Below are 25,878 nucleotides of genomic sequence, written 5' to 3' on the forward strand. Positions count from 1 at the left end.
AATTGCAAATTTTGAGTTTTAATTTTTGTGTGGAGTAGTCTTGGTATTTCTATACTGTAAATTATGTTTAGCGCACTCTTTAAATAAATATTGAACTATTACAACAAACATTGAACACTTCATTGTACAAAAACTACCCCTTAATGTCGACAGAATGTTTCTTGACTCTATTTCTAAGTATCACTCACACATTCAAACAGTCTTACTGGGATCCTTGTAGTAGACAATTTGGCACAGCGTGAGTAGGCTTCAATAGCGTTGCGGTATGTACGTGGAAATACATGCAAGAGGATGTGGGTTCGAGACTCATTAATTTTTTTTTGTTATCAGTATTATCAAGTACCTATTATTAATAAATTATTTTATGAGAAATATGAGCGTTTTCCATTAAAATATTAAAAATCTGATTCTCACACATCATGATATTTTTGGGTTCTTCCAACTCAGAATCACTAGCATAATCAATCCTCGTGCTAAAAAAACCCGAAAATTTGTATTGAAATTTTAGTTTTACATTGAAATTTCTTTCACACTAAAATGTGACGTAATGGTATGGATATTTTAGGATATCTTTTTTTAATGCTAGGGTGGAGAAGATTCTAAGTAGAATGAACCTAAGAAAGTCCAAATTTGTAAGTCAGATTTTCCGGTATTTTTTTCAAAAAAAAACGCTGTTTTGTTCTAAAATTAAAGCAATCCCTTACTGCCCAGCCTTTAAAAAAGTAGGTACTATTTTACAGTAGAATTAAAAAAAAAATTTACGATACATTAAATTAAATTACAGTGAGTTACAAAATTGCATGGCCTTCTATTTATAACCATTATAAAAAGAAATGAGATATTTACCATGTTTGTTTATATTATTGATTTCCCGATATTTAGACACAACTAGAAGTTTCACACAATGCCTAGAGATAGAAAATTATTTATTCATTTTATTTATTGCCAATTTCATTCAACGGATCACATCATATCCAATTTATGTGTTTATGTATTTCATTGTTTTCTACCTAGTTGGTTATTAAATTCTGTTACTGCAATAATCTTTATCTACATAAAATATACCAACGAAAGTTTAATAAAGTATATATTAAAATGAAGTACACAAAATCAGGAATTACATATGACAATATCATTCAAAATCGCCTCCTCTGGCTTTGACACAGGCCCTCAAACGACGAGGCCAGTCATCAATAGCGGCACGCACGATTGTCATGTCTAATTCCGTCACTGTCTTAACTATGGCCCGCTTGAGGGAGTTAAGATTTGTGTGGGGTTTAGCACAGGCTTTCTCCTCAATAACCTGCTATATGGCATAATCCAGGGGGTTTAGCGTTTAGGTCCGGGTTGGAGGACGGCCAGTCTTCGTGGGCAATAAAAACAATTTTGTTCCTTCGAAACCAGGCTTGAGTTGTTTTTGCCTTATGTGCAGGAGCTGAGTCCTGTTCAAAGATCCATGGCTGGTTTTGAAATAGGGTGTGGCTTAAGGGCTTCACTATTGGTTCGAGAACGGTTTCCAGTTTTCGGTTTTCACACCTTTTTCACAGAAATGAATCTGTGTTAGCCCTGAGTATGACACACCCAAAATCATGTTTGGCGGGTGCCCACATTTGTGCAACGCAATAGGGTTGTTTCCATCTACAAATCTTAGGGCATAATTGTATCCCAAAAAATTCTTTTGGATTATAAGAACATGTTAAATTACTTTTAGGGGACCTGTAATGACCATATATACAACAAATGACAAATATCAGTTGACAGTTCGTATCTTCTACGTGTGTATGTAGTTATGTGTCAAACCATAAACTGTGACGTCACACAATTTTCAAAGAGCGTTTTGGGCGCGAAAGCATCTGTCAAAATATATTTTGTTAATTTAACATATTTAAAGCCGTTTTTAGTACATATAAAAGCTGAATTTTAAGACAACCTTTAGTTAATATAGAAAGTAATACAAGCGTTTCAAAAAATTGGAATACGATTCTCTTTTAGGCGCCAATTCATTATAGATACGACGAGATAAGCGTTATGTGTGGTATATAATTATAGTTCACAAATCCACCACATTACTTCATTTTTTATTTTTTCGGTAGCATTTGTTTTAACGGAAATAAAGAGGTTGCAAATCGAGTAACAGAACTTCAGAACAGATATCATTTGATATTTACCAGTCACTTTTCGGTGAAGGAAAACATCGTGAGGAAACTGGACTAATCCCAACAAGGCTTAGTTTTACCCTCTGGGTTGGAAGGTCAGATGGCAGTGGCTTTCGTAAAAACTAGTGCCTACGCCAAATCTTGGGATTAGTTGTCAAAGCGGACCACAAGCTCCATTGAGCCGTGGCAATATGCTGGGACAACGCTAGGAAGAAAGAAAGAAATCGAGTAACAGAACTTAGTAACCAACTAGGTATAATAGTTATGATGTAAATGTCCATATCATGTTGGAGTCATATATGTATTAGCCAACTAATTATTCAAGATCAATACACTTAGCTCCCTTAGGTATTCGCCTAAGTACAATCTCGGGCAAAATTGAGTTTTATAAAAGTGAACTAGTTTCTAGGTCATATTTTCTATGAATTGGTCATTTTTGTAGACTCCAATTACAGTTATACTTTTCCTGGTTTTTCGCGGACCAGAATATCGATGATTTTTTAACTTGATTTAGACGTTTTTTTGTTTTTTCATTTTCAATCCAAAAACACATAAAATCACAATTCAGAACATGCGGCAGCGTTGTTTTCTATCAAGTACCTCAAGCACCAGGGCGGCTACCGGGAAAATCGAAATTCGTCAATTTCGGGCATTTTTCTCTGTCACTCTAATTACGTCTTAGTGAGAGTAAAAGAGAAAGATCCCCGCAATTTGCGAATTTAGGTTTTCGCGGTAGGCCCCCAGGTCCTGTCAAGTTTCAGCAGTGTTGCCAGGTGAGCGGAAGAGAATTATCGTACTTGAGTGTCAATATTATTGTACCGTTGAAAAAAATATCGTACGCCAATCAAAAAGGCAGCCCCTAAAAATGTCTAGCAAAATAAGCTTAAATTTCCAATTAATAGTAAAAAAAGACAATTTTCGTCTAGATTGCGTAAAAAATCTGTTTATGTTTGTGTATTTTTGGGATAGACTCAAACGGTATACACAGGAAATTGTGACATTTTAAACTTTAAACTTACACCAAGGAGCCGAACACCCAAAAGATACTAATTTTAGCCTATTTCTGAGAGAAAGTGTCATATTTTGCTTCAAATTACTAGACTTTTAAGGTGGCATCATCCAAGGGCTGAAATTATAGTACTTTAGTGTACGATAATGCTCTTTGGAACATTACGTCATACCGGGGCCCAAATTATCGTACATGTACGACAATTATCGTACGCCTGGTCACACTGAGTGTCAGTGTCGACAGAGTCAGCTATAAACGCGTCAAACATCGCAACGTCGCGCCGATGGCCGGCCGAGGCATGGAGTGGCAACGCCGCAATGTATTTGTACACGACATTTGTCACACACACATGAGTAAAATTTATAAAAATATAACGTTGATTATTGCATGATTTCTGTATGAAACAAAGTTTTTCTATTAATTTAGCGCAAATGAATATTCGAAAGTAGATAGATGCGCAACTATTTATGTAATAATATTGTGTAATTAATTAATAAATAGCGATTGTTTTTTGTATGAAAATCGAACCACCTTAAGAGCAATTCCTAGCTGAGCAACTTTTCAAATCTCGAATTTTTGAAGCTATGTTTCTGTCGCGCTGCGGTGGGCGGGAGCGGGAGCTATCTAAGTGTGAGTGCGCGCACACAGATGCGAGACGCGAGCGCCCGCTCATTGCGCGCCGTTCCATTGACATTGCCGGCGAGCCGGCCGGAATTCATCCTGCGCTGCCCGACACAAGTTGTTTTTGATGTTATCACATAATATTGTTTTTAATTATTATTTTAACGACCAGTTTGGCCTAGTGGGTAATGACCCTGCCTACGAAGCTGATGGTCCCGGGTTCAAATCCTGGTAAGGGCATATATTCGTGTGATGAGCATGGATATTTGTTCCCGAGTCATGGGTGTTTTCTGTGTATTTAAGTATTTATAAATATTTATATATTATATATATCGTTGTCTAAGTACCCTCAACGCAAGCCTTATTGAGCTTACTGTGGTACTTGTCAATTTGAGTAATAATGTCCTATAATATTTATTTATATTGATTATTTATTTATTATATTATACTGTATCTAGTAATTCATTCAGATAAAGTCTACAAAAGAGAATGAGGTCCTTGCTTCGGTCGTCGTACCTATCCGTGACAATAAGTTGGGTGTGATCATGGTGTGTTGTGAAATTTTGTAAGTAGGTATGGTTAACCTACAATCTAAATAGTAGTAGTAGTACGATGGGGCTAAACTTGTGCCGTCTTATTGAAGAACGTATCGCAATGACAATCTGGGTAAGGTATGTTGGGATAATGCCGGACAATTTTGGGACCAATTGAGAGAACTCGCGATTTTTTTTTTCTAGATCGTGTCAGTTTCTTGAAGTACGGAGCAAATCGTTAAATAATAACCGTAGATTCAGCCTGAATTTTGGTAATCTTCAATATATAAAGGTTTTAGTTTTGTACACGTGTAAAGATGAAACATACTTTTTTTAGGGTAACGACCCAAGTAGCACGGAACTGCTGTATAATGTGTGTGTTTTGCCATCAAGGGATAACATCGGATGGTGAATAAAAGTTGGTTTAAATGGAAAGAGAATAAGGTATCACAAAGAAATAGGTCCGGAGTTTAGCCTTCTCCTACGTATATAAATTGCAGCCAACAATACAAATTTAAAAGTTGTCAGCGAATGTTCTATTTTTCGTATTATTGTATCCGATCTTAACCCTGATACAAACATTTGGTAAAATTGTGGCTCTCAAACTTTGATACTTATGTCATAAGGCAATTTGATAAGTAAACAATGTACTAACAATTGTGATTTTGACGGTAAAATATTGCAATTATATATATAGTTGATATACAATCTTTTTTTGGATAAAATGTAAGGATCGTATGCAAAGAGTAAAGTAATAGAATAAAATATATAGGAAAAGAGAGCCCTCTTGAAGCATTTTAAGGAAACTAATTTCGAAGTGCTATCTCTATTTTGTATCCGAAACTAACTATATATGTGTGCGTTCACATCTACATATGCATCCGTATGTGTAGGTACTTTCGTACTACATAATATTAGGTCTACTTCGGCGGTATACATGTCAGTTTTTTGTTTGATTTCTTGTAACTTTCATAGTTTTTCTGTTTACAAGATATTAAACAAAATACTAACTTGTAAGCCACCCAAGTAGACCTAATGTTATGTAGAAAGGTTTTAAAAATAATGGAATAAAAAATGGAATAAAGAAAACAATACAAAAGAAAACAGAAACATAAGCATAGGTAAACAACATGCGGTCTAATCGCTAAAACGCAAACTCCAGGCAACCTTTGGGCAGCGGAAATTAAAAAAATGACATTGTCAGTAAGTAGGTGTACATTCACATACATACAAAATAGACTACCTAAATCTTTTCCTTTTGATTTACCGTCGCGTTGGTACTGGATAATAATAAGGGTACGAAAGTGTGATCAAGAAAACAATAAATGTGATAATTAAGTAGGTAAATTGAAGAAAATTTAAAATTTTACCTACACTGCTATTTTTTAAATGGGTAAAGATCGTATTGTTTCTTTCCGATCTTTACCTGGAAGGGTCAAAATTGGATATTGGTCTACAGCAATCCTAGGTCTGTTTTTGATTGGATTGTTTTATAAATAAACATCTAAAACGAAATTATACATTAACACAATTACAAAAACAAACACATTTTCATCACAATACACAAAATAAATTACAGGGCCTGGACCCGGGTATGTCCTTAAACTACGTCAAAAAGAGAGGTATGGGCACTGTGAATGTCATCTCGCCTTGTGTGGTAGGGCACAGCACAGCGGATGTCATTCCAGATCTAGAGCAGAGCCCAACTGGGGAAGTACCTCCACCTTACAGAAAACCGCAGCCAAATAACACTAGACCCTACTCATAGTGTTGTGTTCCTGCCGGTGAGTAAGGTTGCCAGAGCTCAACGAGGGGCGGGGGGTTAGGGTCGGCAACGCGCATGTAACTTCTCTGGAGTTGCAGGCGTACATAGGCTACGGATACTGCTTACCATCAGGCGGGCCGTATGCTTGTTTGCCACCGACGTAGTATAAAAAAAAAATGCGAAGATCGGATACACGAAATTTACCTTGCTCTATGTGATTGCGCATAGCACAAGCCCGATATCCCTGAGTGGCGCTGGGACACTGGCAGTCGAGGCAATGAAATGGCATCTTACACAATGTTGCCAACATTAAAAAAGAAAGACAAATTAGGGCGAAATGAATTTGCTACGTTCTTCACCCACATCCGGTATTAACCCAACATACCTTAATCGTTGAACTGCCGCATTTCAAAATGGCCCTTATTTTGATATCGGCTAGCCGTAATGTAAATTTGCTATCTAGTGGTTTACTTGTGACGCACAAGTGTGAGCAATGCAAGACAATCAAATTGTTAATGGGTATTTATGATGTTTTAATCAAAATAAGCAGGTTGTACCTATTATCCTACTTAGCTTTGTTTACAGGCCTTTAATAGTAAACATAACTAAACATAAGCACTACATGACCTGCAATGTAAAAAAATACAAAAAAACGGTTTGAAGTGACAGGCCATTACGGGTACATTTTAGAATAGAATAGAATATAAATCTTTATTACGAAACCATGGTACATAATAGTTGTTACATTAAAGAGTGTGAAAACACATGGCACCCTTTTCTTAGAACTACGTGGTATTTTGGTTATATTACGGCGATCGACTGTTGGTTGTTGGTGTATTTTTTCTCATTTTAACCATTAACATATTATGCCCATCACTATTCCTTCTGTGTACGTATATTTAGAAACTGTCTCCGCCTCTAATTCGTGCGATAAGGACAACTGCAGCTCGGACTAAAATTCACACGCAAAAAACTCAAAAATCGAGGTTTCGCTCTCGACTGTTTCCTCCTCCAAAACGCAATCAATCTTTATGAAATTTTGGAAACTGCAAGAGGAAGAAATAATCTATGCCGCTATGTTTTGATTTTTTGGATATTTTTTGTCATATTTGTATACTGTGCCTATTTTTACAGCCAAGTCAATTGAGCCGTTTTTGCGATTTTCGAGGCGCTGTAACTTTCTTCAAAATAAAATAATCCAAAAAAGCAAAACATAGCGGCACAGATATTGATGATATTAATCTTATTTGAAAAAATCACTGCTCTAGCTTGAAAATCCAGGGAGGAATCAGTCGAGAGCGTTTGTATGGAAAAATCGCAACTAGGAATTCCTCTTAAGACTGCGGCTCACGGTTGACCGGTGTTTATTATTTGTCGATATGCATTATATTTTACTTTATTATCACGCTGAAGTTTAAGGTTTTATGGGTACAAATATGTATGTATAAAGATCATTTAGGTTAGGTTATTTCCACTAGTTACCACCAAGTTGTTACCAGTGGTTACTACTGGGATTTTTTTTCCCAGTAGTTACCACCAAAATTTGGTCAGCGTTTAATAGTAATAAAAACAGTATAAATAGGGAGTGCTTTAATTAATAACGATTTTTGACGATCGGTCTGGCTAGTGAGTAGTGACCCTGCCTACGAAGCCGATGGTCCCGGGTTTAAATCCTGGTAAGGGTATTTATTCGTGTGATGAGCATGGATATTCCTGAGTCATGGGTGTTTTCTATATATTTAAGTATTTGTAAATATTTATATATTATATATATCGTTGTCCAAGTACCCTCAACACAAGCCTTATTGAGCTTACTGTGGGACTTAGTCAATTTGTGTAATAGTGTCCTATAATATTTATTTAATTAAAAGTCCAGTTTTTTATAAGTTAATTAATTATAACTTTAATTATAAGTCGATTAGTGTTTCAATAAACTGCCTTAAAAGTGATCAAAAATATTAAAACCGGTGCAAGTGCAAAAACATTTTTTTTAGAGAGAAATTAACGTTTGGATAAAATTATAGAATAGAAGTGTAGAATTTATTTCTCCAAAAAAATATTTTTGTTCACTTACATAGAGAAATACAAGCAATCGTCCACGAATAGCATAAAATATATTCTAAAGCAAAACAAATTATTTATTTCTGTAAGAAAAAAGTGGGTACGTACTGTGTGAATTGGCAACGTAAGCCAAGTACAGAGGGCCTACCGCGAACCACGTTCGACGTGTTGCCTGCCTGTCACACTTATCTACGAATTTACAAGTGCGACAGAGAGGCAACACGTCGAACGTGTTTCGCGGTAGGCCCTCAGTACAGTGAAATTGTCATCGCGCGAGCGCGGGAGGACCGGGCTGTCGCGTAGACCAGCGTAACGTGACCGAGACATTGATAAAGAGAGGGCGCCAGAGATACGCGTTTATACTGGTTGGTCTGAGCGGTCAACACGTCCGCCGAGCTCGCCCAGTTATTGGCGACAACAGTCCTACAACATGCATAGTTTTATCGCTACGCGCCGATAGCAGTTCAATCAATGTTGTTTGTTAAAAAAATATTTATTTATTTATTTTTACGTATAATTTTTGTTTTTGGAATTATTACATTATATTAATTATTCGTTGTTAGTAGAGGTGCGCCGAATATTCGGTAAATATTCGGTATTCGGCATATTCGGCATGATTTTCAATGTTCGGTATTCGGCCGAATTATTCGGTAAAACTGCCGAATATTTACCGAATAAACAAATGATATTTTATCTGATAATAAATAAATCATTCATACTATTTGTAGCTCATAAAAGTTAAGTTATATATTTATTGATATTATTAGGGTTATAATAAAACAAAAAAACTTTACTTGTAAGCTTTATTATTCAGTTTAATCACATAATCAAAAATCACCATCACCATATCAACGTCTGTCACTAATTCGCCGTCAAAAACAATTGCAAATGTTGACATTGACAATGCCAAGGAAGCATACACAATTACACATATTATTTTACTAGAAATAAAAAGTTCAATAGTTAAAATTTAATAGCGGTAAATTATGATGCAGAAATACTAAACTTTCTGCTCGATCAGGTAGAAGGCGGTTTCGTTTCTTCTCATAAATATTACCCGCTTCAGAGAATAATCTTTCGCTGTAAACCGAAGAGCCAGGAGCTGCCAACCATTTTTTAGCGAGGTGCGCCATTAGTGGATATTTTGCTTTATTTTTTACCCACCATTCATAAGGACTTCTGTCCCGCTGAAGTAAATTCTCCTGGAGATATTTGTCCAATTCTGCAGCAATAGGACTTTTAGTTGTTTCGATGGGTTGGGATAAAGTTGGTTTTGCTGATGCAACTTCCTCGAAGCAGCTCCAGAAATCTGCGTGAGTCTCGTTTGAAGGTATGTTCTCTTTATTACGTGGCAGCTCTTCGTCATCGTTACTGCTATCTTCGTCATCATTATTTTTTATGGCTTCTATGAGGAAGGCTTTTCTTGCAGGTTCTATTTTGTCATTGCTGAAGAAATTGAGTTTGTACCTGGGATCCAAAATTGTGGCGAGCGTGTACACAATGTCATCTTGAATACCTTCAAATCGGGCTTTTAACTCTGTTTGTAATCTTTTCCTCATTGTAACAGTGTTTGAGTCATCACTTGCAGGTTTGGCCAAATATTTGAGCAAAATATTTACGTGCGGTATGACTTCTGAAATGCACGAAAAGTTCGAGCTTGTAATTCTTGTTATCTCTTCAAAAGGCTGCAATATTGTCAACAATTCTTTAACGAGTTGCCATTGTCTTTCTGTTAAATTGTTGAAGTTAATTGAGCCAGAGTAATCTGATATATACAGTGAAACAGCTCGCTTTTGCTCAATTAGCCTCTCGCACATATAAAAAGTGCTGTTCCAGCGGGTTGTCACATCCTGAATGAGCTTGTGTTTTGGCAAATTGAGCTCATTCTGGATAAGCACCATTTTTTCTTGCGCTGTACTAGAGTGATTGAAATGTGTCACGATCCTTCTCGCTGCAGTGAGGCTTTCGTTGATGTTTGGTTGAGCATCCAGCGAATGCTTGATGGCCAGCTGTAGTGTGTGAATGAAGCATGGCTTTCCGGTGTATGGGCTGTCATTGGTCGCCTTCACGATATTTGGCCCATTATCCCTTACAATTATGTGAACTTTCGAACCCAAATCCCACGACTCTGCCATTGTTTCTAAGCTTGCTCTGATTTTTTCAGCTGTATGTTGACCAGTAAAGTTACACATTTGCAGCACACGGTGTTGTGCAGCGAGCTCAGCATTCAGCCAGTGAGCGGTGAAGCTTAAAAAACTGGTGACGTTGTCAGTGCAAGTCCACATATCAGTTGTTACAGAAACCGCCTTTGCCTGGTCAATATCCTTTTTTACACACAACTTAACTTTCTCGTAAATTTTTGGTAAAATAACTTCACTCATATATTTCCTTCCAGGCATTGGATATTTCGGTTTTAATACTATGATTAGTCTGTTAAATCCAACGTCCTCTACAATCGATATCGGCTGATTGTCGACGGCGATCATCTCTCCTATCGCGTTGTGAATTTCTTGAGATCGTGGATCTTGTAGGTCCCACTTTTTAGAAATAGAACTTTCGATCGATTGCTGTACGCACGCACGCGATGAGGACGGCTGATGTAATTCTCCAACATTAATAATTGAATGAATTGGCTTATCCACTTTTTCACTTTCTTCTTTATGTTTTAGTTTTAAATGGTTCGATAGTGCCGAGGTCGACCCCGTACGTCCTGTGCCGCCGCGCGACAGCACCGAATTGCACAATGTACACTTAACTTTACTTTTATCGTCTTCCATTTCATTAAAGAACGTCCACACATTCGACCGCTTGCGACTCCCACTCATTTTAAAGTCCAAAACAAATAATAACAATCACAACGACAACACTCCGCAATCCGTGCAATCACTAATTAAGACATCAAATAACTAAACACGATACGACTAGCTGACCGGCCGTCGCGCTGGGCCAGTACGGGTAGCGGGCGGCGAGCGGGAGGTGTCGAAATCGCGCTCAGCGAGCCGCGCGCGGACCTGCATAAACCTGTTTAGTTTTACCGAATAATTCGGCCGAATATTCGGTTCGGTAAGATCTGAACCGAATGTTCGGCCGAATATTCGTATTCGGTGAAGTCTATATTCGGCGCATCACTAGTTGTTAGGGTTCCGTAGCCAAATGGCAAAAAACGGAACCCTTATAGATTCGTCATATCCGTCTGTCTGTCCGATTATGTCACAGCCACTTTTTTCCGAAACTATAAGAGCTATACTGTTCAAACTTAGTAAGTGGATGTATTCTATAAGATGTTCACACAAAAATAGAAAAAAAACAATAAATTTTGGGGGTTCCCCATACTTAGAACTGAAACTCAAAAAATATTTTTTCATCAAACCCATACGTGTGGGGTATCTATGGATAGGTCTTCAAAAATGATATTGAGGTTTCTAAAATGAATAGTTTGCACGAGAGACACTTCCAAAGTGGTAAAATGTGTCCCCCCCCCCCCCCCCCCCCCCCCCCCCCCGTAACTTCTAAAATAACAGAATGAAAAAACTAAAAAAAATATATGATATACATTGTCATGCAAACTTCCACCGAAAATTGGTTTGAACGAGATCTAGTAAGTAGTTTTTTTTTTAATACGTCATAAAATTAAAAAAAAAAAATTTTCATCAAACCCATACGTGTGGGGTATCTATGGATAGGTCTTCAAAAATGATATTTAGGTTTCTAATATCATTTTTTTCTAAACTGAATAGTTTGCGCGAGAGACACTTCCAAAGTGAAAAAATGTGTGTGTGTCCCCCCCCCCCCCCTGTAACTTCTAAAATAACAGAATGAAAAATCTAAAAAAAATATATGATATACATTATCATGCAAACTCCCACCGAAAACTGGTTTGAACGAGATCTAGTGAGCAGTTTTTTTTTAATACCGTAAAATGCTGCAACTTTGCCATTTAAGCTCAATTTTGCCTATTTCATTTCAATTGCGACCTCTCGAATTTGCTTAGTTTTTTCTTGTTTTTTACCATTTGATAGTAATTTTCATTATTCTGGCAATACATATTTCATTTCTTTACAATGGTAACTCCATTGTTGCTCCGCCAGTTACGTATCATAAGTCGGCGTGAGTGGCAACATTTTTTTAGTGTCTCGCAACTTTTGAATTTTTATCTACGAAAAAGGTGTTTTTTGAGAAGTGGTAACGTCCCAGGGTAAATAAAGACTGTCTATTTCCCGTAAGTTTATATTTTCAAGAAAAGGACATGATTTCAGCATAATAACGTACTAGGCAATATTGGGCAGTGTTTTGGAAACTTGAATGACACAATTTTGCCTGGGTCTAGGGCTGTCACTAGCTAAATTTTATAAATGTACAGAAAAGAGTAAAAATAAGCTTGCCTAAACTGCTTAAATGAGTTTATTTATTACAAGCTTTTTATTAACTTGCAATGTTTGTTTGTTTAAGTCAAATTTTCACCGACTTTCTGTGTGGGTATGGGACCTATGTAGATCTGCTGACAATGCAATAATAAAATAACGTTAACAAAAAAAAACTTATGGGTATTAAAACGAAAATTATAAAAAAAAACTTATTGCAATCTGCTATTATATTTTTATTGTAGTTACTTGCAATTGTATATTTATTGTATTATAATTATGTTGTATGTTTACAATCAATTTTCAACCACTTATTAGCGACCAATTGAGGTGTTTGACATACTTATGTAACTTGGGTGACAATGCAATGTTTATGGTACCATCGAGATGGTCTGATGATGGAGACCGAAAATAGCAACTTCTAAACTACACATAATAAACCCACTGTGTTTAGGCTCATTTGATTTGTCTTGCAGTTATCTTTCTTATCGAAATCTGGGTTGTCAGGTGTCAGGTCGATTACAATTGGAGTTCAAAGGTGATGGGTGATTAGAACTTTACAATGAAATAGAAATTTACACTATAATAATGCATTGAAAATTAGCAAAATAGTGTATCTGCAATGTACTTGTAATCAATTTTTTTTAAATAAGTTCAAATTATTAAATACTAAAAGAAAAAGAAATCAAACAACATTATATTACATTTGCTTGTTGATTATTTTTTAACTAACAATATAAATAGATTTTTTTTATAATAATATTTTTTTGGCACAACCCTACAGTTAACGATATTTTTGTATAGAAAGTTTGTGGAACCTGCTACAACTTTACCTATTGCATGTGAAAAAAAAAGTATTAAGCTTATGGCCATAATTTGACTGTCAGGGACAAGCATAATGTCTCATGCACAAGAGTAAATATTATTGCAAATAGCAACACATTATTTATGGAGATATCCGTCTAGGCAAAGTTACGTCTTAGGCCTACAACTTTGCCTGCCACTTTGATTGCTTGTAAATCGGAAATACAGTATGATTAGGTAATGAGATTTGAGTCTTATCTGGTAAGGGATAGGGTATGTTTTCCGACTAATTCTCATGAAACTCATAATGAAAAATAGGTTCACAGATATAAGAAAAAAACGTCAAAATCCAGGCAAAGTTGCTGCGTTTTACGGTACGTCATAAAATTAAATAAAAAAAATTTTCATCAAACCCATACGTGTGGGGTATCTACGGATAGGTCTTCAAAAATGATATTGAGGTTTCTAATATCATTTTTTTCTAAAATTAATAGTTTGCGCGAGACACTTCCAAAGTGGTAAAATGTGTGTCCAAAGTGGTAAAATGTTGAACAAGATCTAGTAAGTAGATTTTTTTTAATATGTCTTAAATGGTACGGAACCCTTCATGCGCGAGTCCGACTCGCACTTGGCCGCTTTTTTTTTTCCTTTTTGCCATCAACCTCGAGAGCAAGAAAGCATTTATCTTATTCATTGTAAATTTAATTAATTGTGACGTTACCTATGAAACCTGGATCTTTTGACAAGGGCGCTTACGCTACACTGCGTAGCGCAGCGTTGTATTTATGTAGGAGCTAGCGATTGATAATAAGCATCGCTGATAATGGCGTAAGCGCCATCGACAATAAGTCCCTTTCAATGAATAACGTCACAGTTATACGAACGAACAAACAAATCAGTCAAAGACCGATTTTTTTACCACTTTTAAGTCAGTTTACTGAAACACTAATCGACTTATAATTAAACTAATAATTAATTGATCTTTTAATTAATTATTGATGAAAGCACTCTTTATACTGTTTTTGGGAGAATCAACTTTTAGCGTCACTCGTTGCCATGGTTACGATTAGTTGTCCAGGGGACAAAAGTTCATTGAAATACTGATTTTATGGTACTTAAATGTATCAAACTTGCGTTTTTGTGGTCGTTATAACCAATGTCCATAATGGGCCCCCTACTAAGCATGTTAATCGAACGGCATACAACGTCTCTTCAAACAAACTGTGCCACTGTTGTCCCTTGGACAACGGGACAGGATAACAAAACAAAAAAAGTTGATTCACCCTTTTATTACTATTGAACGCTAACCAAATTTTGGTGGTAACTACTGGGAAACAAAAATCCCACCTTTTACCAGTGGTAACTAATAGGAAAAATATCCCAGTAGTTACCACTGGTAACAACTTGGTGGTTACTAGTGGGAATAACCCACCATTTATGATTAACTGCTATAGAGACAATAAAAAAAACAGGCCAAGAGGATGTCGGTTCCGCAGTTATCTGTCTATCACATAACGAGAACGAAATTATAGATCCTTTATATATATATAATTAAAGATTATAGAACAAAAAAAGCGGTCAAGTGCGAGTCGGACTCGCCCATGAAGGGTTCCGTACCATTTATGACGTATTAAAAAAAACTACTTACTAGATCTCGTTCAAACCAATTTTCGGTGGAAGTTTGCATGGTAATGTATATCATATATTTTTTTGTTTTATCATTCTCTTATTTTAGAAGTTACAGGGGGGGGGGGGGGGAGACACATTGTACCACTTTGGAAGTGTCTCTCACGCAAACTATTCAGTTTAGAAAATATATATATTAGAAACCTCAATATCATTTTTGAAGACCTATCCATAGATACCCCACACGTATGGGTTTGATGAAAAAAAAAAAAATTGAGTTTCAGTTAAGTATGGGGAACCCCCAAAATTTATTGTTTTTTTTTTCTATTATTATGTGAAATTCTTAATGCGGTTCATAGAATACATCTACTTACCAAGTTTGAACAGTATAGTTCTTATAGTTTCGGAAAAAGTGGCTGTGACATAAACGGACAGACAAGACGGACATGACGAATCTATAAGGGTTCCGTTTTTTGCCATTTGGCTACGGAACCCTAAAAAGCAAATCTCAAATCCCTACAAAATGATGTACCATAATATTAATAATGAGAGTATGTATAGTAACTTTGTCGGTAGAAAATGGCGCGAAATTCAAATATGGGCAATAAATAGTAGATCTATGGATAAAGGGTAAACTGTGTTAATGGGTGTATAGGCGAATGGGTGCGTGTTTTCCCTTACCTATGTTCTTACTGCTAAGGCTAAAGTTGTATGTGCTACACGAGTTTTTTGCACTTCTCGCCTTAGTGCCTCGCTACGCTCAATGCCGGATTTAGAGGTCTGGAGGCCTCGGGCAATAAAGGAGTGGAGGCCCCCTGGCCCCAAATTATTTTCCAAATAAAATGGTAAATTTTCCGAAGTCTCTATTGTGGGGGCCCCGGTTGCCCTCCCCTAAATCCGGCCCTAGCTACGCTCAAGATTCTAAATTAAAATCACGAGCGTAGCGAGTGATTATAACTCTTTCGCTTCCTCGGGACTCGAAAATGAACACTTCAAAAACTTTGCTCTCTTGTTGCACAAATAACTAAGGTTCAAAAGTTAGAGTGGGAGACATTTTTGTCTTTCTGTAGATAGTAATAACAAAAAGTGGCTGTGACATAAACGGGTTCGGTTTTTTGCCATTTGGCTATGAAGAGAATTTTCTTTGACAATCCACTTCTATTTCAAATTCTCCCTCTCTAAACCCCGTTCTTATTCGTCTTGAAATGCCTATCTAAAGCAAAAAATATTTATTTTAGTCTCACGCTCGCAAATCGAATTTTGCTCACTGATTTAAGAAGTAAAGCACTTTTCTTACAGTTGCTTACGTGATAATGATGTTTAGAGTCAGACCAAGATAACTCTGCAGCGATTTCTATAGCAGAGACGTGAAAGTGTTATTTAACACGTAAACTTCTATGAAATTATGACGTCTAAATAACAGTTGCACGTCTGTGCTATAAAAATCGTTGCAGAGTTATCTTGGTGTTAATTTTATTTAAATGACAGTGCTCACACAACACACGTAGTAAGTGTGTAGTGTGAGCACTATGCATTGATATTGAAATCATAGTTTTATCATATTCATAATTTTACTTTTCTCGTGTTGTCTGCGCCGGATTAGATAAAAATAAAAACAATATTTAATTTAATCTTATATTCATTTTATATCTATTAGAAAGACGTCAAATCTTGTCAATATATTACAAATAGCTGAAATAAATGCGACTTCCACGCAGTTTTTCTTCTGTATTTGACTACGAGACAAACATAAATTCTATTTACATGTACTTCATTGAACTAAAGTAATAAAGAACATTTTAATCTAAAGAAACATACCTACTTAATAATACAGATTCATTTACATATTCTCACTCTTATTCGTAGAAAAGTAGGTACTTATATATAACAGGCATATTGTTAAGAATCTAATTAAACTCAATAATCATTTTCATAGAACTGAAATCACATTTGAAACACTAGACTTCAAGAGTTCATAGCGGACCTCGTACGCCGCTTCTTGTTGAGTAAACACTATGCTTTTTCTTCCTTCTCCCTGTTATACCGTTCTAACTCTTTAAGGAACTGTCCTTTGTTCTTCATCACGTTAGGTCGGTCGCCTCTGCACTTGGGGCAGAACCACTTTCCCTTGGGTTTTGTGATGAGGGAGACGCAAGAGAAGTGGAACCACTCTATCGGACAGAGGTCGTTGTCGCAAAGGATCATCTCGCCGAAGGATATCTGGTCGCAGAGGCAGTATCGCGGCTCGTCAGGGTCTATAGCGTCGGCCTCCTCTGGAGGAGTCTCCGACCGCTGGGCCGCTTGACGTGCCTTGCGCTTCTTCTTTTTGCCTATTGCTATAATATAAATGTTCAAGATCAGTATCATTTTAAAGCTGGTACTACTCAAAGAGTTATAAGATTGGTAGTCTAAGAAAAAATCGTGTGGGGGCGCCATTGCTTAATTAGCTTGGGAAACGACAGTAGCGGGCCCTGTCTGGTGCGCCATTCTTTTGTAGTAACTGGAACGTCTACGTCCACTTCTGGCAAACAAAGTTACAGCATAATCCTTCCTTCCTTGTTATTTGAAATAAGTGTACAGTGCCATTTATATCTGCTATCAGATTCGAACGACGAATTTTCTGCATTTTATAACAATTTAAAATTAAAAGGGTTAAAGATAGATTCAAGCTAGGAACAAGTTATCATATTGGACATGCGCATCAGCTGCTGATACCGCAACGACTGTGTGAAAGGATGACAATATCTATGACAAAAGGGCTAACAGAAACATTATGTTCTTTTGGCAACTTACTTTTCTTATGTGTTGTGTTGTGGGTATGGCGCTGTTCGTCCCGCTCGCTAGAATCTGCGCCGTCTGTAGCGGCGCCAGCGGCTGCAGTTCGCGAACGCCGAGCCCGCTTTGACCATCTCTCTCCTGTCAAACACACGTATTAGGGAAAACATTAATCCTTAATGATTAAAGCACTTTTTACTTACACTAACACATTATTTACTGTATGTTAGGATCTATAAGAGTTGCGTTTTTATGATAACCAAAAAGTGCTCTACAACAATATATATGTATGTAATGTATATAGATGCCAATTGGTAGGAAATTTGATAAAATTAGACCCCTGTGGCTACAATACTATTAGTGGATCAGTGAACTGGTGTAGACATCGCGAGTCAGTTTTCACTTGCTTGGTAAAAAACTTTTGTACTCGTATATTTTGTATGATATAATATATTTATTCCTAGTATTTTGATATGTATGTAGTAGCTGTATGAGGCAATCCTCACCAGTCTTGTCCCTCTCCTTGTCGTCCTTCTTGTCGGCGGCGCGCTCGGGCGGCGGCGCGGCCACGGGCGGCGGCGGCGCGCTGGGCTCCTTCTCGCTGCGCGCCGGCTCGGGCGCCGGGGCGGGCTCCTCCTTGCTCGTGCCGTTGGTGTTCACTTCTAGGCAGGAAACTAACGACAGACAATCACTTTTAATTTCATTTTTCCTTTGCTAGTTTAAGGTGTCAACAAACTTGATTTTACTCACATCACAAACTTATCTTAAGCTTTAGTTGTTATGTATGTGTCTCTATTAGAGATTGCCATCCGGCCCGGCGGATCCGGCAATCCAGCCGGATCCGGCACTTTTTTAGAAGCTACCGGATCCGGTTAAAATCACCATCAAAACTTCTAACGTGCTGTGCGTTTTAGATAATGTAAAGGCGACGGATGGAAGGTATGAGTTGTAATTTTAAATAGAAGCTCCTTCATCTCCTGGTGCATGCGACTCTACATCTATCCATTTCTTTATTTGATCCATGTAACTTTTTTTCGATGTTCCCTTTCCGCAATGATTTATAATCCTACTCTATTATTTTTCACATAAGATTGTCGTTTCGTGTTGTTTCCCTATATTTTGACAAATATACTTATTTGTAAATTTAAAAAAGTGCATTTTTTTAAATTATATCGGCAATAGAACTACTTAAACTACTTTCTCGGATAAAAAAAATGAGAGCAAGAGAATATTGGAGCACATTTCATATAGTTTTGGTTAACCAAAACTAAAAGTCTAATATCTTCTGTTTTTACTATAATAACATCCAGCGTTACAAATAAATGGAGATATAGGTGATAAACTTAAGGTCGCTCTTACTCACAAAATCATCACATCATATTCACTCACACACACACACACACACACACGTACACACACACACACACACATCATGATCATGATTTTTATTTCTGATATGGTTAATTTTTACTCAAAACTGTAAATGTAATATAGGTAGGATTAGTTAGTTTTCTCTTTGCATGTATTTAATTCAGCACACGTTTTTCATCAATTATCCAAGATAGGATTGTATTTTAGTTTAGAGGATACCCCAAAAATGTATGTAGTAATTCTGTAGAGCGGTCACCACGATACAGGCCTAGCCTAGTGTGGGACCATTGAGCTAGTTATGTAATTTTATCTTCTTTCTTTTAATAAACGATTTTTTTTTTTTTTTTTTTACTGTCAATGTGTTAACCACTGATGCGTTAAAAAAAGTTTATTTTATTGTATTAATGCATGTGTAATTATAGTATAGTGTTCAAGTCTAAGTGTTCCAAATTAATATGTAATAAGTAATTCAATTAAAGAACAGATACGAAAACTTGTCCTTTCAAGGAGTTCCAATTTCCATCCCATATCCACAGGCTTTGGAAAGTAATCAAATTTAATACTTTATTTCTCATATTACGCAAAAAACTAGCAAAATATGCAATTTTGTTAACTTTAATATCCTTACACCCATCTGGATCCTGTCCAGCCAGATTATGGTCATAATCCGGCTGGATTGAAAATCAGCCTGGTTTGCAATCCCTAGTCTATTCTTCAAAAGAACTGTGTAGGAGTTGCATATATTTTTTGAGTGACTATTTTTATACTTACTCAGCTTCTTATGGTCAGCTTCCAGCGACCTCTGTTTGTTGTCAATGAGGTCCTGCAGCAGCTGTACGACCTGTAGTTTCTCATCTCCGATCTCTTGTGCCGCAACGAGAGCACTCTGCAAGCGCATGGCGGCGCGCCCGCGGCGGCGTTCTTCTGTGTTTGAACCGATGCATACTGCTAGATGAGTTTCAGCATCACGAAGGCATTCTGAGAAAATGATGGTAATAATCATAATCACTCACAAGTACATAATGCTGCCCTACACTTTTAAATTGACTTGCCGCAGAGGCCAAGGCACATCTACACAGCTATAGTGTAGTCGTGCCCCCATATAGTAATATTTTGCTTAAATAAATGCAAGCGCCTGGCTTCCGGGGCATGGTGTATTCCTTCGCCGTCTGGTGATCAAAATGTTAACCATGTTAAAATGGCTCAATATGTGTTGAGCCATTTTTATCATTCTCATTTAGAGAAATTTGTAGTTAATATTGAAATTTATTTTTAATTTTTAAATAGAACTTCTTTATAATACTCATGTAAGGTTTAAAGATTCTGACATGTTTTTATTTACTAAAACAGGACTCAATTGCATTTAGTATGCTTGTGGTCCTGGAGAAAAACTCTGAGTTGAAGGTAATTTTAAAGCTTAATTGAATGCAATTAAGTCCCATTCAAGTAAATAATAACTTTTTTTTATAAATAGCTGTTTTTTTTACAGATTATTTTTTTCTTTGTTGCTGAGTGGTGTTGATCAGTCTCTCAATTGTGGTTGGTGTAATAAATGATAATAGTTAAAGACAGCTTGTAAGTAGGTAATTAGGTACCTCATAAGTACTAACATTATGCACTACCCGGGTGTCATGTACTGACTACATTTAACTAACATCTTCTGTAATGCACATGACTGAATAAAATAAAATAAAGTATTTATATGCTTATACTTGACGCAGGCAATTATGATCCATATGACAGTTCCTCCAATTTGCTTTTAGATAGATTTAATTTAAAAATATAATTGGTGAACTAGGTTGTTACAGTATTTTTTATTGCTTGTTACGTTTCTGAATATAAAAAAAATCTGTTATACTACAAGAAAAGTCCAATAATATTTGACATTGACAGTAAGTCCATACAAAATGATCAATGCGGCCAATGAATGATGATTCGCTGATTGTAGAATCAATGAGAAAGTAAATTTTACCACAATCAACCCAATATGGATGATATGTAATTAAATACAGAAAATCTATGTGATCTTTTCATCAGACATCTAAAATTTTCAGATACATACTGGTAAATTCTAAAGTACATGTGAAAAAAAAAAGTATTTCACCAAGCATTTTAGATTATCTAGCTAGTCATATAATCAAGCATTGACCAAACAATGAAAATGATGAAAAAGTAGTAATGCTATACATTGTACAATGGGAAAGCTATAATCATGTACAAAGACATTTATTTTGCATGTCCATACAGATTGACATGTTAATATAGAAACTTCAAGTGTATAAAATAAAATCAAACACAAAATGTAAGTGTGCCACCACTATTCCAGTTTGGATGTTTAGTAAAGAGTGTGGGAAATGAACTAAAATAACGCTAGAAGTGTTTATTTTGGTCACTAAACAGTTGAAGCGAGCGTTACTATAAAAAGCAAAATGTACGTATACAAAATGAGGCTGATACTAACGTCAACACACCTTACGATTTAACATCGAATTCTCGAAATATAGTGATTCCAGTAGAGAAGGTGACTGTAAGGACGCTTAGAAAAACAAAAAAATACCTCTGTAAGTTACGTCCAGCTCTCGCATACGCGATAAATGTCGTTGTAGATCATTCGGCAGATTTTCCACGCAATCTAAGTAGTTTTCTACATAGGTTGCTGAGAGCAACGCTTCAGTAGAAGCCTGGCCTAACATGATTACTGATTCGACTTAATTTTCATAATCAAAAAATATAAGTGGACTATTTCTTTTCACTTTCCAAGCAAATAACAAGTTCGCTCGTTGCACTCAACAACCAACCGCAAGCAAGAAGCGATTTCTACGCTTGATTCAAAACGTTTCGTTTCATGTGTTTGACAATTGATTAACCATAGATATAAACATAAATATTTCAGTTATTCATTTAAAATTAGGGATGCAGTCACAACTTTCATGACAAAATACTATATTTGTTATGCAAACTTTTGAAATGCACCCAATCTAACAAATATATAATTTTAAAATTGTATCCTAGTAAAAATGTTCTATTTATTTCTATAAAAACAAAACGCTTAAACTGTCAATGTAGCGACTGTCAAAAAGAAAAAACTGTTTCAGCCTTTGCTAAAAACGCGATTTTTGATCTTAAACAGCGGTTTCCTTTATACAGTGTGTATTTTTGATATAACCTCAAAGCTAAACTAGACGTAGGTTTTAGTGCTATAAAACAATTCTGAAAGATTTTTTTAGTTTAGTCTTCACTACCAGAGCACAATTAATTTTTGAATTTTTTTCGAGCGGCAATGTATATCGTACATCATGATCACTTTTGACAGTTGTGACACTTGTGACGCCGCCGCGTCATTAATGAGACGTTATGAGTTTAAACAAAGTAGTGATACATTGATTGCTGAATTATTTTGTATGAAAAAATAAAAGTCGTCAATTTTTTATAAAACCTATGAAAGTGTGCTCATTACAGCCTAAACTAACTGCCCTTTGATTATGTGTTAATATCAAAAATACACGCTGTATATTTCAATAAAATTTGCCAAGCCCTGGTCCAAAGAGTAAAGTATATAGCCCTGGGCTATAACCGCGAAAATCGAAGTTCGTCAATGGGGAAGGCGGCTGAAAGCCAATTGTAGATGGCGCCACTAGAGTTGTAGACAACTCAACCAACTCGTATTAAATTTATAACTTAAAAAAAAATTGTATTTAATAAACCAATGTTTAATAAAACTTCATAATTAAACTCTCTGTATAAGTATTAAACTTTGTATCTGAGGCCAAGAAACTGTCGGATAAAGTTTCAAAGTTTTGTTTTGACAGGAACATGTAATGTAGGATATTTTCATGTACGTAATAATCGCCTGTTTAGCGCAATAAAATGGATCCTCATGAAAAATATGGACGTCTGACTCTAACACAGTTAAAAACACTTTTACGGGAACGCGAGGCATCCGTAAAAGGAAAAAAAAAGATTTCATAGAAAGGTTAAGTTTATTTGGCTATGTACTGTTTTCACTCGAAAATATTATGCTTAAAATATCAAGGAAAATGTACAATATCAACATTTAAAATTTCCTGTTTATTTCAGGTTAATATTTTACGACCAAAACAATAATTTTCAATTTGTTCCAGCATTAAATGTCGATTATGAGGCACCAACAGAATTCGCCTGTGATGTAAATTCTTAGAGAGATATCAATGCAGAGTCAAAGCTCCCACCTCTGATCGTGTCTAATATTAAAAACTATTTACACCGATACATACATATCTCATTAAATTAATACAAAACTTATTTGATTGTGGTAACTCACATTTCCAATAACTATTATGATAATTTATATTATTATACTCTTTGAATAATTTATTTATTCAAAGAAAAAAGGTGGGGCCAAACTAATGTCATGTCAGAAACTCTAGTGGCGCTACTTGGGCGCTACCTAGTAGCAAAGTTTGGCAGCCGCCTTCCCCATTGCATTCTTTTCTGTCAATCTAATCACGTCTTAGTAAGAGTAAAAGAGAAATATCCCCGTAATTTGCGAATTTCGGTTTTCGCGGTAGGCCCCCTGCTAATGGGGCAATTACATCCACACTCGCTATAGCGCTAATTACATCCACACTTCCCGATTTTGGGCTCGATAACCGTTTTCCGTTTCACGGAATATCAGCACATCGTTTACAATATTTTAAATGTAAAAAATACTAAAGTTCAATGTTTGATATTTTTGCATATTAACCATTTTTTTATTCGGTTTTTTAGTATTTTTCCGTTTCACCAAATATCAGCACAAGAAGCGCTGGTGGCCTAACGGTGAGAGCGTGCGACTTGCAATCCGGAGGTCGCGGGTTCAAACCCGGCTCGTACCAATGAGTTTTTCGGAACTTATATACAAAATATCATTTGATATTTACTAGTCGCTTTTCGGTGAAGGAAAACATCGTGAGGAAACCGGACTAATCCCAATAAGGCCTTGTTTTCCCTCTGGATTGGAAGGTCAGATGATAGTCGCTTTCGTAAGCCAAATATTAGCACATTTTTTACAATATTATGTACAGAATACTTGCAAAACATGTAAAAAATACTTTGTCAATTTTTTTTACATTTCAAATATTGTTAACGATGTGCTGATATTCCGTGAAACGAAAACGCTTATCAGGCCCGACATCGGGACTGACTTCGGGCAAGCCTATTAGACCGCGGGCCAGGAGCATATATCGTCAGTTATCGCCTCCCGGCTGATTCTTTGTCAGATGATAGTTTAGATGCTATCATGAATTTAAAAAAAAACAGTCGTTGGTGACATAAACATGTAAAAATTACGCGCCTTCCCACTTTATCTCCGCAAATTATGCGTAATGTGTAAATTGCGTAACTGTTTATTTGGAACGCCTGATGGAATGCTACATGCAAAGTTTATTTATTCATGTCTGCCAAGACTTAATGCACCGTTACCCGCTAATATGGCCTCACTTCTATATTATCTAACTGATAGCAAAAAAAATATATGCGCCGTAAGCAAATTTATGTCTAAAAAAACAACATAAAACTATAAATATATATACACACTTTATGTTTATTATTATTAATGCTTCATCTGTTTTAAATGTCTCATTTTTCGATGAAATGGTTCAATCCCACCATGGTGGATTATGTTAAATTATGTCCGTTGTCATTTATTCCAGGTATTAAACAAATTAACGTTATCTTTATATTTTTATGATCTTCCCTCATGTCAGCCGCGTGAAGCTCGATACTCGTTTTTGGCAGAATTGTGCTTAACTGCGCGGTAGCCATAGACAAAAGAGTGAAGTAAAGTGATTGAGCTTTCGTCCTATATTGTTAGTCGTCATACATTAGGTACTTGCTACTTATAGGTACGCTCACCTAAGCTGGCCAGAAGTGCGTGGTGTGTTTTTGCTGATGGGGGTGCCACTACCAAGGTATACAAAGGCACAATCTAAGGTCCGTTCATCGATTAAGCAAATCTTGATAAGATCGAAAGATTTTGATCATGGCCCATGGCAGTTTCTGATTCAATCATACCAGCGAGCGGAGAGACGTCCACTGCTAGATAAGTACCTATAGTTATATGCCTTTCCCTCCTAACTTGACCAGATCGCCGGTCCACCTTGCTGGGGATCTCTCAAAGAGTAAAGCAAGTATGGTTGGTTCTCTTGCTGTGACAGTTAAAACAGGAACATTTTCCATGTAGAAATTCGAAAATTATGATCCAAAAAAAACATAAACTTTAAAACGTGTGCAAAATTGGCGATCAATTAGGAATTTTAGCTGTCAGATTTGAAAATATTTAAAACGCGCTCTTTTCAGTTCACGTTGTGACAATAAATAATGTCTCAATTTTATAGATCAGAGAATGATTTAGATCATTTTGGACGCTGGAGACTCAGCCTAATTGTCCTTAAACCTGTCCCTGTTTTCAACTTAAACCTACGAGTGTTTTCAAATTAGCCTTTGATGCATTTATTGATTATAATTATATCACTTAATGCTAAACAAATCCAGCAAATAAGCACTCACACTTAGAAGTGACATTCTTACCCGTATTATCAATATAAAATTATACAGTTACATAGACTTCGACATTCCAAAATATGAACTACATAAGAAACTAAATTTAGATTCTTTCATTAGTCTAATATTCAGAACATTGAAACCAATTTCAATACTAATGTACGTTATTGACCAGTTTGAATCATTAACCACTTCGTTTGACGTAAAACATTTAATATTATTTTATGCCCATTTTCCTTTTGTGGCTTATTGATAACATTGTTTACAAGGTGTTTCC

General features: G+C 36.2%; 2 protein-coding genes across 2 annotated transcripts; both read right to left on the reverse strand.

Moving 5' to 3' along the window:
- Positions 1-9,101: 9,101 nt before the first annotated feature.
- Positions 9,102-10,970, reverse strand: LOC133515643 (zinc finger BED domain-containing protein 4-like). Its single transcript, XM_061848214.1, has one exon. The coding sequence runs from the start codon at positions 10,968-10,970 to the stop codon at positions 9,102-9,104; it is 1,869 nt and encodes a 622-aa protein (XP_061704198.1).
- A 5,587-nt stretch (positions 10,971-16,557) lies between these two features.
- LOC133533440 (inhibitor of growth protein 1-like) lies at positions 16,558-21,900 on the reverse strand. Its single transcript, XM_061872421.1, has 5 exons — positions 21,640-21,900; positions 19,854-20,060; positions 18,218-18,385; positions 17,730-17,852; positions 16,558-17,272 (listed from the first exon to the last, which is right to left on the reverse strand). Exons 1-5 carry the CDS (start codon positions 21,773-21,775, stop codon positions 16,950-16,952), a joined length of 957 nt encoding a protein of 318 aa, XP_061728405.1. The 5' UTR covers positions 21,776-21,900; the 3' UTR covers positions 16,558-16,949.
- Between the last annotated feature and the right edge of the window lie 3,978 nt (positions 21,901-25,878).

This window comes from Cydia pomonella, chromosome 2, assembly GCF_033807575.1.
Source record: "Cydia pomonella isolate Wapato2018A chromosome 2, ilCydPomo1, whole genome shotgun sequence".
In the NCBI taxonomy this organism is placed as follows: Eukaryota; Metazoa; Arthropoda; class Insecta; order Lepidoptera; family Tortricidae; genus Cydia; species Cydia pomonella.

Bases quoted from the DNA above. Each gene is read 5' to 3' on its own strand.
- LOC133515643 (XM_061848214.1), bottom strand. From the start codon at position 10,970: ATGAGTGGGAGTCGCAAGCGGTCGAATGTGTGGACGTTCTTTAATGAA.
- LOC133533440 (XM_061872421.1), bottom strand. From the start codon at position 21,775: ATGTTAGGCCAGGCTTCTACTGAAGCGTTGCTCTCAGCAACCTATGTA. The intron at 18,386-19,853 runs GTAAGTATAAAA...GTCTGTCGTTAG, and splicing joins AGCTGACCATAAGAAGCTGA to TTTCCTGCCTAGAAGTGAAC. The intron at 17,273-17,729 runs GTAAGTTGCCAA...TTTATATTATAG, and splicing joins CAACACAACACATAAGAAAA to CAATAGGCAAAAAGAAGAAG.